At 44.3% G+C, this 12505-nt stretch overlaps 1 protein-coding gene across 4 annotated transcripts in view; it reads left to right on the top strand.

Annotated features, from left to right (window-relative positions):
• LAMTOR3 (late endosomal/lysosomal adaptor, MAPK and MTOR activator 3) overlaps positions 1–7953 on the top strand; it is a 60595-nt gene extending 52642 nt beyond the window's left edge. For all 4 annotated transcript variants that reach the window (XM_063425483.1, XM_063425484.1, XM_063425482.1 and 1 more), the window contains 2 exons: positions 5968–6031; positions 7760–7953. In XM_063425483.1, the coding sequence (XP_063281553.1) occupies positions 5968–6031; positions 7760–7833 (138 nt within the window). In that variant the 3' untranslated portion in view covers positions 7834–7953. The remainder of the gene's footprint in view (positions 1–5967; positions 6032–7759) is intronic.
• Positions 7954–12505: the final 4552 nt, after the last annotated feature.

Below are 12505 nucleotides of genomic sequence, written 5' to 3'. Positions count from 1 at the left end.
GTATGGAAAAGAACGCTTTGTGTCTTATCGCGTCCCTGTGGAACTTAGAGTGGAGCAGCGAGGTTAACTCGCGTCTCAGCTGCAGGAGTTTCGTTTGGTGTGTGGAGAGTGGTGAGTGTTTGTTTAGGTCTTCCTCGTGATGTATGTCTGTCAGGATCTGGGTCAGGCGGGCCTCGGATCGTTTTTTGAGTAGGGCCCCTTGTTGTATAAAGTGTCCTCGAATCACGCTTTTGTGGGCTTCCCATCTAATCGTCGGGGACGTCTCTGTTGGGGGGTTGTCTAGGAAATAGTCCTTGATTTTCCCTCCGATGTGGTTCGTGAGGTCCGGTCTGGTCAGGAGATACTCATTGAGTCTCCATTTAATAATGGAGGGTCGGTAAAGCGGGGATTTTAGGCGTAGGGTAACGGGTGCGTGGTCCGACCACGTCGCCACACCAATCGTCGCGTCTTCTACTAGGGGTAGCGCATATTGTGTGGTGTAGAAATGATCTATTCTGGAGTATGTCTGGTGTGGGTGGGAGAAGTGTGTGTAGTCCTTTTCGTCGGGGTGATGAGCTCTCCAGCAGTCTACCAGCCGGTGTGACCTAAAGAGTGATTTGAGGGATTGTAGCTGTTGTGGTGAGGTATGGGACGTGCCGGAGGAGCAGTCCCAGGTTGGGTCCAGTGTGATGTTGAAGTCCCCCCCTAGTACCAGTGTCCCCTCAGCGAACGTGTGGAGTTTGCGTAGTGTCTGGAGGAGGAAGCGGCACTGTCGTCTGTTAGGAGCGTAAATGGTTGCAAATGTGTAGGTCTGTTCAGCTATCTTGCCCTTGAGGAAGAGGTATCTACCTTCGTCGTCGGTGAGGCACCCCCCCTCCTGGAACGGCACTCGTTTGTTAATGAGGATGGCAGTCCCTCTAGATTTGCCTCCTTGGAAGTCGCTAAAGTATCCATGCGGGTAGTGGTGGTCCGTCAGTTTCGGTCTGTCTCCTTTCCTAAAGTGCGTCTCCTGGATCATGACCACTGAGGCCCTGTGGGCATGAAAGTCCCTCAGGGCTCCAGTTCGTTTTTCGGGCTGGTTAAGTCCCCTGGCGTTAACAGTCAAGATAGTGAGGGGGGCGGGGGTCAGTGCCATGTTTTGCCTGGTGGGGCTTCTCCGTCAGTAGTGGGGGGTGTAGGATGAGGGGGGGGGTGTAGAGGCGTGGAATAAAGGGAAAGGACGGGGTTGGGGGGGGGTGTATAGGTCTCGTCACCTTGCGGTGGCGTCTGGGTGTAGGCGTCGGGGAGCTGCGGCGCACGGTTCCACTTGTGACCCGTGAGGGCAGCGCACCTTGGATTGACGCCTCGTCCCGTGGGGTAGTGAAAGGAGGTCAAGGCTCACCTAGCGGGCAACGTCTGAGTCCGGTCCGTAACCGTCGGATCTCTCCTTGGTCACCTACTGCCGTCACAGACCCGTGTCGATCCCCTGTGGCTCCAATGCGCGTCTCATCTGTGGCTGGTGTCTTAATCCTCGCCCGAGGTTGTGTGGCCTCACGGCCTGTGTGGGAGTAAGGTCATCGAAATTTAGCAACAACATCGAAAACATCATTAAAACATGAACAGTAACATTACATGAATTAGACAACGAGTCTATCAGAACGATAACATAGTTTTGGCCCTCTAGCTTTGGTCATCGTGAAGCTCGCCTGTGTAGTCCTATTACTCTGTGCCTCAACCCGGATCCCTCCCTCGCCTCCCCCTCCCGCACACTCTCCCCCGTCCTTTTGGTCTCTACTGCAGCGGGTAGTGTGTGATGTGTGTTCCCTGTCCGTCAGCGGTCTGGCCGCTTCGTCTTGGCTCCGGGGTGTGCCTATTGAGTGGGCTTGAGGTCACCCCCAATGTCGTCGCCCCTCTGTGTGTGCTGGCCCCGTGGGTCCCTGTCATCACTTCATCAGCGTTTTGTCTAGTCTGTGTCTGGCTACCCCGGGTTCCAGTATCTCCGGGTCACCCCGGAACCCCCTCCCCAGGTGTGGCCCGCCGGCACCACCCCTCCCGGCCCGCTCGCCGAGGGTCGTTACTGGCCGGGTGGGTGGCGGCGACAGGCCCCAGCCAGGGAGTCAGGCTCCCCCCTCCCCCCCCCCCTCCTTTTCGGCCCCGGTGTACTTGCGAGCATGGGCTCTCAGCAGTTCTGTATGCCAGGTCTGGCGGTATTAGTGTGAGCCTGGGCTCTCAGCAGTTCTGTATGTCAAGTCTGGCAGTGTTAGTATTAGTCCACCGGTATTAGTCCACCCCAGTTCTCGATGGTTCTGCTGGTGCGGTGGCGCGGCCCGTCAGGAGGGTCGCTTACAGTAACAGTTCCACAGTGCTGTGCTGGTTCCGTGTGGTGAATAGGTCAGGCAGTGTCTCGGGGGGGCATGTGGTCGGGGGTGTTCAGGAGGGCCGTGTAGTGTTAGGCCAAGTCTTTCACAATGTCCAATCTCGGGCAATATCTGCTTCGGGCCGTTAGTGTGGTGCGCCAGATGGTCTCGTAGCTTGTTGTCGGGGCCTCCTCACTCGTTGCTGTTGGCTTGGGGCTGGGGGGTTCGGCCCCTGTGGAAAGGAGTAAAAGTTCAGGGGGTCTGGCCAGGTCATTTGGACCGGCGTGAGGTGTAGCTCTCTCAGGAGGTCTTCCATGTCCTCCTCGCTTTTCACAGTGAAAGGACCGTTCTGTGTGGTTGCTTGTAGGCCCGTAGGGAAGTTCCATCTGTATCGGACCTTGTTGGACTGCAGTGTCCGTGTGAGAGGGCGCATTGCTCTCCTGTAGGCAAGAGTCGCTGGTGATAGGTCGGGGAACAGTTGTACCTCTACCCCATTGGAGATCACTTGTTTGGTGTCTCTGGCTCTGTGTAGGATGTCTTCCTTTGTCTGGAAGTGGGCAAGGCAGCAAATAATGTCTCTAGGGGGGGCATCTGGGGGTCCTCTCGGCCTGAGGGCTCTATGTGCCCTAATGAATTCTATGTGAGTGGTTGGCGGTCGGCCGAGGAGGTTGTTGAAAAGCTCGGACAACGTGTCTCTGATAGGGGTGGTTTGATCTAAGTCTTCTGGCATACCTCTGATCCGTATGTTCTGCCTCCGCCCACGGTTATCGAGATCTTCGATATGCTGCGCCATTTGCCGTAGCTGGGCTCCCTGCTGTTGGAGTTTGCAGGTATTTGCGGATTGTGCCGCTGCCATGTGGTCGCAGTCGGCTTCTAGTTGGGCCACCTTCTGTTGGGTGCCCTGGATGTCCTCCCGCATGGTGCGCAGTTCCTCTGAGAGGGACTTGTGTAGGGCGGCGTTGGCCTCTTTTAGATCGGCTTTAGTTGGCAGGTTTCGGATCATCTCGATCCATTCAGGCTGGGGGTGATGGGTGCTGTTTCCCCCTGGGTGCTCGACATGTGGTGAGGTCGGGCGGGAGAGGCCTGAGGCCTCGGAGTCATTTGAGGCCTGGGCTGGCGGCTCGGCCGGCGGCACGAGAAATTGCCTCATGGCTGAATGTTGTGCCCCCTTCGGGGTGCTGGAGGGCTGACTGGCCTGTGATGTCCGATGGTTTCTTCCCATTTATGCGGTCGTTATCGCTTGTCGGGCGAGGATTTGTGCTGAGCCTTTGGGGAGCTCCCGGTTTACGCCGCCATTAGCCTCGGCGTCCAAGCCACGCCCCCATGTAGTAATGTTTTGCCTAGGCCTCCTATACTGTGCGATATTTGAATGCCACGGTTTATATCTGTTCTTTTGATCCTTTGTCGTAATATGAACTTGAATTAAAAACAAACCTATAACTAGGCACGGACACCATACTGTTGTATTTGCTCTTTATCTTGATTTGTATAATGTTTTCTAGAAGCAGTTTCAATGTCTGCCCATAGAGAGGGACTAACCCTGGGATCTTAACATAATCTAAAGAGGGACTGCGGACATCTTAGAATCTCTTCTTGGGATTAAATGCCCTTTATCCAACCTAAAAATACATTTTAGCAAAACCAGGTTCGGAACATCTGTAGCTTTCTGGAATGCTAACGATTAAAGTCTCTTCCTTAATTATGATTTAAAGGCTGTGTGTACCCCATCAACGTCTTAACCATCCAACTATTCTTAGGAGTGATGTGGAGTTGGGCTAAAATTTAGAATTGATTTATAGTATCACTGTGACTTTCTTTCTTAGGTCCGATAAGATCTTCACACGTTCCTTATGACACTGCACTGCACCCATTCTATTTTCTCCTGCAAGGATTCGAGGAACCATGTATAATGACTGAGTCACTTGGCTTTATTACATCAGGAATCCACCGCGTACTGTTTTCTGATGCCCACACTTCTCCAAACTAGGGGGGAACGAGTAGATAGCAGACAGTCTATGAATTCTTTACATACTGCACGCAGGAGGACAGATTTATCGTCTGCTTGTCATAGCACCTAACTTACAGGAGATTGTCTATGAGCTCTATAACTGCGTGGCCACCCTAATTATTCTAGAAGAAAGTGCATTCAAATTTAAGAGGAGCTCCTTTCCCATTTTAATGCAGGCAATTGTAAAAGTTGAATGACATTTCTTGTAAGACTGCTTCTATTTATTCATTTGAGGCTCCAATTCCTAGAAAGGACACCTACATTAGAATGCAATGCAACCACAACTTATTTGGTGTTTTCACCAGCACTAAGAACCATAACTACTGCAGCATTTTGTAGTGGTTATGGAGCCAGATATGCTCTGGTGTCCTTCCAGTGTAAGTAGTCAAACAAGTTTTTAAAATGGTTGGCGGATTACTTACTGCCTTTGTTAAAGATACAGGAGAGCTTCTGCTTGGAAGTGTCCTTTGGCGCTAGTCAGCTAAGCCTTGCAGTGCAGGGCTAGATTATTGGCTGAAAGTGTTGTGGTTATGGTGCTTGGAGCTTTGCTAAAAATGGAAGAGGGTGTGAAGATATGTATTTTTTCCATAACTAACATCTGTGCTAAAGCCAAATCATTTTAACATTCTCACAGCATAGTCCCTCTGTCTAACAGCCGAACCTTTTTAAAAAAAAAAAAAAGAATCAAAGCCCCAACGTATTTTTTATTTTTTATTTTAACTTTTTTTTTGTGAAGTTAAATACAGCTTAAATCCAGGCTGCGTTTTTATTTTTTCTGTCTTATTATTGCCTGGGAGGGAGATTAGACCTTTTTAAATCCCATAAAGCACACACCAATTTCCAGAATCGAAGGGGTAGGGGCGGCACAAACCCCCTTCCTGCACACAGGGAAAAATAAACTCTTTTTCATGCAATTATTCTAACTTGAAATGAGAATTGGTCAGAATCAAGGGCACCGATGAGTAAGCTAATTATGGCTATATACTTTTCATTATAGCGGGCCTGCATATAGCTGCTTACCCTGCCTAGTCACACAGTATTAATTCTGTACTACTCGGCAAACCTCTCACGGTATTAAGCAGATCATAAGTTGTGACATCAGGTTAGGCATCTTTAGTGCACTACTTGTTTCAACACCCTCGTGTGCTCGGCCATCAGAGTTTGCACGTAGCCCTTCTGCGTGGTGTGTGGGTACCCCTTACAATAGTAGCCCCTGTCTCTATTGGAGCGCCCCAGCTAGCGGTTTCTATTATTTAAGAAACCTGTTGTACTCATATATAGCTCTATATCTATATATAATTTTAACCACCCAGGTGCTTTTGCATCAGACATATTTCTGTCTCTCTCCCATTCCCCCACTTTTTTTGTACATAGTTCAGTTTTTGTGTTACTTAATAAAGTTATTATTATTTTTTCTAGACTGTTGCTTTGATATTGATGTATGTACGCATACACGTGTGGACAGACTGTGTTCTTTTCTTTCAATTCCTTTACTATTTAGGGTTAACCCCTGGTCTGTCCTATAGGACCCACTGCCCTTTGGCCATTTCTCCTCCTATACTGAAATGAGAATTGTGCTACAAAACAGCTGTTTAAATGAAGCCTATTGCTATGAGTATTAACATTTATATTTTTTTATTTTAGGTGATTCAATTTAATAGACTCCCACTTGTAGTCAGCTTCATAGCAAGCAGTGAAGCGAATACAGGTATGTATTTGGAAAGTTTAATTTATAATGTTAGTCCTTTTTTTTTTTATTTTTTATTTTTTTTAAATTTTCCTTAGAAATAAGTGTATTGAATTTTATAGTTTCAGACATCAGATAAAACAGCTACCTCCTCATGTTGAAAGTTCTACATTGAACTAAACAGTTTTTTTTTGTTTGTTTGTTTGTTTTTTTACATTTGGTAATTCTTTGTTTTCCTATTACGGCCCTTGAAAAGTACATGATGAAGTGGAATTTAAAAACATACACTGTAATATGATAAAGCGATGATTAGCATTAAAAGGGCATTCCAGGCTGACTTGACCCATTCAGTTATATTCCATTACACAGGGCATAAAAATATACAAAAACAAATACATGGGTAAAGCAGTAAATTAAAAGAAGTGGATACCCACATTTGAAGTTCTAAGAACTCCAGCCACACCATAAAGTGGCGATGTTGACTGGAAAAAACCAAGGAATAAAAAAATAGAAAAATGTTGAGACCTGAGCAAAGTCAACTGTAGGGCGGGTTAGTGAGTTTCTTGGCATTTGCCCGTTCTCTGATTTTTTTTTATTTTTTTTATATTTGTTTACTTTTTTTAATCTCATTCTCTCGTTTAAAAAAGAAAAACAGTCATATGAAATAAAAAGCAGAAAAGTAGAAGTAAATTAGCAAGGAAGGTGTTGGAAAATAAACCCAGAGATCCCCCCCATTTTGTGGATGTTGGGTAGTACACCCAGACCACTTTAATAGGATGAAGTGGTCTAGGTACCTAAACAATAATACATATTCAACACTAGGTGGTGCTAAAGGGAAAAAAAAATGATTGTGGCAGGCGTATGCAATGTATGATCCTATACTGTGAGGAAACCCCTATTATATTTTTGCCTAGCTGAGTGAGGTTTTTTTTTTTTTTTTTTTTTAAACAAAGCGATTACATTCTGTGCCGTTTAATGAGCGAGAGCGCGTACTAAATATTTAATCTAATTTTAAAAAGCAAAATGGACTTCCTATTACCTAACATTTTGTAACCTTTTAGAAGTTCTCAATAAAAATTATACTGTGGGGAAAAAAACAAACAAACGGAGCATCATTTGCGGGGTAAAATATTATAAATGTTATAGGTAACTTTTAGTATTTCATTCGAAGGTGTAATTTACAGGGAAGTGCCGCTTTAAATGTGGTATCTCCGTAAAGGGATATTTTGCCTGTTTGCTCGGTTTACTATTCATTTTAAGTATAAACTGCAAATGGATTTTATTGAGGGAAACAATCTGATTACCAGGACTTTGATTTCACAGCCATTAAACCGGCACATTATAACAGAGTAAATCTAAAATGTTTACATAATCAAATAACACATTCAAATGTCTTGTGTTCTAATCCATAATTGAATTGCTTTTGTAACGATCCTTTCTGGATACAGATTCTAGGCAGCCGTCGCTATTTTATATCTGTGATCTCTTAACAACATTTCAAGGGACTCGTAGCAATCTGTCATGCACAATGTGACCAGGCAGGGCCCCATTTTAATGTGCAAATCAATGCAATATTTGATATCTATCTTTTGATGCATCTGTAAGAATCCTGAAGCATTGAGTCCATAAAATCTAGACCGTTTAAAAAAAAAAAAAAAAATCCAGAGTTGCTGTGTGAACAAGTAATATATGCTTGAATTATTTTAATTGCCTTATTTAAACCTCTTCTATTTATTTTCTTCCTAAAAGGGCTGATCCTAAGCTTGGAAAAAGAACTTGGACCCTTGTTTGAAGAACTGCGTCAAGTTGTGGAGATCTCTTGACCTGGATAGATCGATTTATTATTATTATTGTTACCCAAAGCTTTCATTGACTTTAAACATGAAAACGTGAATATTTTATTTACAAAGCAAGTTGTTAAATATGCATTAAATTTTGTACATACCGCAAATCTATATTTGCATATCGCTTTTTGTTTATATCTGACCAGTACCAGAGTGCCACTTGTTGGATTGCTAATGCCGGCAAAAGACATTGCAGAGCTCTCTCTCAGCTGATCTCTCGACTTGTGAAAACTCATTGTGTGTATGCGCTTTGTAGCTTTCACTATTTCCGATAGAGAAGCATTAGCCAGTGTTTCTCTAGCAGAGGGATCTTATTGAGGCTATCACTGTGCTTGCATTGCAAATGCCCTGGGAGGTCCAATGAGGGACAGTAAGTCCTAGTAGTACACAAATGCTTTATAGAGCAAAATAAGCATTCGTCAATTGTAGGACTGGAGGTAACCCATTAGATTGATGTCTTCGCTGGGACACACACTTCAGAGGAAGCAGCTGTCCCAGGTGGCAGCTATTTCAGCTAAATAACATGAACAAACCGATAAATGAAATGCAATAATCTTGGCGGTAAGGTGTTTCCATAGATTGTTTCACGCAAGGAGAAGGGGCTGAACTCGCCACTGCCGTGAATAGAGCAGTCCAGGTAACCATGCCAGTACAGTGTTGTGGTAAACATTCATTCTACGCAACAGGTGCAAAAATACAATGAGCTTCTCTGAATCGCTTCAGTAGAGAGTCTATGGCCAAATTTAAAAAAAGGCTTTATGTAGAAAACCTCCCATTTTAGAATCTCAACTTAAAGTGGCTGTGTCACCTTTTGGGGTGCTGCCATTGTGTTCTCCCCAGTTCATGATGTCTGCAGTTTGCCCTTCTGTGGGATTCTTTTGACTGATGGATTGAGGGTAAATTAACTTGGCAACTGAAATTGAGCTGTTCTCAAGTTCTGCCCATTGCCAAAATTATGCTCCCCATAAGAAATGAGTCCTAACAATTATAATGTAACAAAAAACAAAAAAATGAAGGTGAATTTGAAAAATGTAAAAAACAAAACAAAATGAGAAATAGATGGACAAAATAGTGCAAAGAGACACAGAGCTGCTTTAACTCCATTTAACGAAGGAGAGGGCTGTGCTTGGTAGCAAAATTCTATGACTGCTTTCCATGACAAAGACTTTAAAGAAGATCTATATATCTCACCATCGTAAGTTTAATATTGCCCTAATTTTAGTTATAGTAAAAGCAATTGGTCTCAGAAGCTATTATTGGTCTTGAGATTAATCCGCATCTACCAACCTTACATCGTCCAGCTCTCCAGGTTATATGCAATTGATCCAGAGAAACCAGCACTTAGAATAATTTGAGCGAATTTCCCACTCCAAGGAGATAAGGCCTCAGCTTCCTTGATTTTCTCAAGCCTGCTGAGCAAGTGTTCTTTCATGGGGATATTTGGACGGTTCTAGAGGGCATTTAACCAGATGTCGAACAGTCCTCTCCCTGTCTCCACTCCTTGAACATTCAGACGGGATCGTGGGGAAATACCAGGTGTAAGGGAGCCATAGTTCGATCCATGAGGATAAGAATTTATTACTTACTTGTATTTGGAAGTAACCAAACTGTTATATGTAATATGTGTACTTTACCCCATTGTTTGTCCAGGAGTCCTTCCAAGTATTGTTTGTTTGAATATGTCTGCTTTTACTTCCTATCCCTGACATATGCTGGTAGAGGCTCACGATGGCCTTTTCCAAATCTACTCGCCCCATGCACAGACCCTCAAACCAGGTGACTTTTTTATGAGCTAACCCATATGGAATGGATAGGCAGGCCACCTGCAAGGTTTCGGTTATGTGTTCGAAGCAAGAACCAGCTCGGCATGGCAGAAAGATGAGGTGATCTGCCCATTGCAAACCAAATTCCAATTGTTTGAGCTGCTGGAGGTCCTGTAGAATTTTTTGAAGCAACATTCCACACCAGTGACAGAAGTTGAATGCCAAACCCATCCTAGTCCAAACCAGCCCATGACATAGTGTGTATGAAATGTACCATTCTAGAATCCTCTGGAGAGCTGCTGCCTAGTAATATTTAGGGAAGTCTGACCGGGCTATTCTCCCCTCCATATATAAGCTATCACCAATGTCCTAAGGGAAACAAAGAATGCTCTAAGAAGATACAGCAGTATCATTTGAAAGAGAAATTTGGCACAGCCAGGAAATATATGGATTGTTCCACTGCCTCAGGTCCTACTGTACTTTGTGGAGGAAGGGAAAATGGTTGCTCTGATATATTTTGTCATGGTCACTAGTGGCCCAAACTCCCAGGTACTTAATCTGAGCCTTACACTATTTGAAGGGAAAGTGTGTATGTATGGCTATGAATTTTGCCCAATGAAAAGTAACAATAATTACCTCGAATTTGGTGCTGTTTAACTTACGGCTAGAAAGGACAACATATTCCTTGAATGCATGCATTATGCATGGGAGGGAAGGTAAATAGTTCATCATCACCATCAAGGCTATAGGCTTTGTAGCATGCCAAAGAACATGCTGGTGGGGGCAACAACTTTGAAACGACTGTCTTCTCTGCTGGGTGGATCAAATCTCACATCTTTCTGAAATCAGTCTTGACAGTCATTTTATTCTTTATCTTTTTTTTGTGTAGGTCAAGCCATGCCTTTTAGCCATGTTTTGTTGGCAAAATTAGTTAAATTCCAGTAACTGCCACTTTTAAAAGCAGCTCCAGCAGAGCCTGGAAATGGCTTAGCTCGTTGCCGGGTGCAAAATTTGCCCCTAAAAAGAGCACCTTTGTGCTGGAATGTAAAGCAAAATGTGGAAATTAATCGATGGAAATTCTATTTGTAAAAACAAAAATAGTCTGGTCTCTTACATGGCACTGTAACTTTGCAAATTAGTGCCAAAGACATCTATTGGGGTTATTCATTTATTCAGAAGAGTTTGCTGAGCACAAATGGGGGTGGGGGTTGATCAAGGTCGGTCAATGTTGGGGGGAGGGAGCTGTAATCTTCCTGCTCAGCTCCCCCGCCTGCCGCTTTATGATGGTGGAAGCCGGAGTGGCATCATATTCTGGCTCCAGCATCAACCCTGAGGAGTGCAAAGGAGCTGAGAAGGAAGAGCTCAGAGGACAGCGCTCCCTCGCTGCCCGCCCACAATATGAGCAACTGCCCCCCTCTTGGGCTCCCCATGAAATAGTCTAACAAGCCTTGGATGGCACATTCGGAGGGCAGCAAAAAAACTGCCAAGGCAGATGCCTTGTTAGCCTCTTTCCTGGGGGGGCCTTCTCAGCTCCTCAAGAGGGGGGCCTTCTCAGCTCATTTGCACTCCCCAGGGGTGATGCTGGAGCCAGAATATTACCCCACTCTGGGTTCTGGCATCATCAAGCGGCAGGCGAGGCAACTGAGCAGGAAGATTACAGCTCCCTCGCCCCCAACATTGACCGCCTGCCCATCCACCCAGCTGCACAGCAGCCCCAGCAGCAGACAGCTGTCTGTGCAGGAAGATTACAGCTCCCTCGCCCCCAACATTGACCGACCGCCCGCCCGTCCACCCAGCTGCACAGGAGCCCCAGCAGCAGACAGCTGTGTGTGTGTGTGTGTCAGTGTATGTCTGTGAGTGACAGTGTGTCTGTCAGTGTATGTCTGTCTGTGAGTGAGTGTGTTAGTAAGTCTGTCATTGTATGTCAGTGACTGTGTGTCTGTTAATATGTGGCTGAATGATTGTGTGTCTGTCAGTGTGTGGGTGTGTCAGAATGTGTCTATTTGTCTTAAACAGAAAAAGGTGAGGCCTTGACAGGAAGGGGTTGGGCAAATTTAGAAGGGATGGATGGGGGAGTGCCAGAGTTTCGTCATGCCTAGGGAAGCACAAATGCAAAATACACCACTGACACCATATGACATACTCTGGAGTGTCTACTTCCACAAATGGTATGCCTTTGCGGGGTAATTTCAACAGCCAAACTGCAATAATGCCCCAAAATAAAACATAGACAAATCAAATACATCTATGAAAATTTTAACTGTAGGACTAAAAAAGCCAAGTCTCTTACATGGCACTGTAGCTTCACAGGATAGTGGCAAAGGAATACATTGCAGGTATTGTTATACAGAGAAGATGTAGCTGAACACAATATGGGGTTTTTAACAATAGAAGCACACATCAGGTTTACAAAATACTCATTTATAAAACCTTGTTATAGGTGTGTATTTCATAAATCAGAAAAAAAAATTAAAATTTTACACCAATATTTAGTACAGATTTGCAGTTAAATGGCTGCATAATAAGTCAAAATACCTTTAGGTAAACAGCTAATGTCTACTTTATATGAATATATACTTTTGTAAGACAAAGTTACAAATTCTAACATTGCTCCACATTGAAATTTTATCGTGCTTATATTTTATGATCTGTAATTACTAAAAAAAAATAAACAGAAATCCTAGACATATTATTTACTCACTAAATCTGGACAAAAATATAAATTTATTTTGAATTACTTTTCTTAAACTTCGCTAATTATACACATATTATTATTGCCAAAACTGTGAAAAATGCTTTAAAAAATTACTTTGGTCCTTAGGTGAAAAACAAACAAACAAATAAAGCCTGGTCCTTAAGGGGTAAGAATAAAAATTACAATATGTAAC

This window comes from Pelobates fuscus, chromosome 6 (genome assembly GCF_036172605.1).
Source record: "Pelobates fuscus isolate aPelFus1 chromosome 6, aPelFus1.pri, whole genome shotgun sequence".
Lineage (NCBI taxonomy): Eukaryota > Metazoa > Chordata > Amphibia > Anura > Pelobatidae > Pelobates > Pelobates fuscus.
This window is presented reverse-complemented; position numbering and strand designations above follow the sequence as displayed.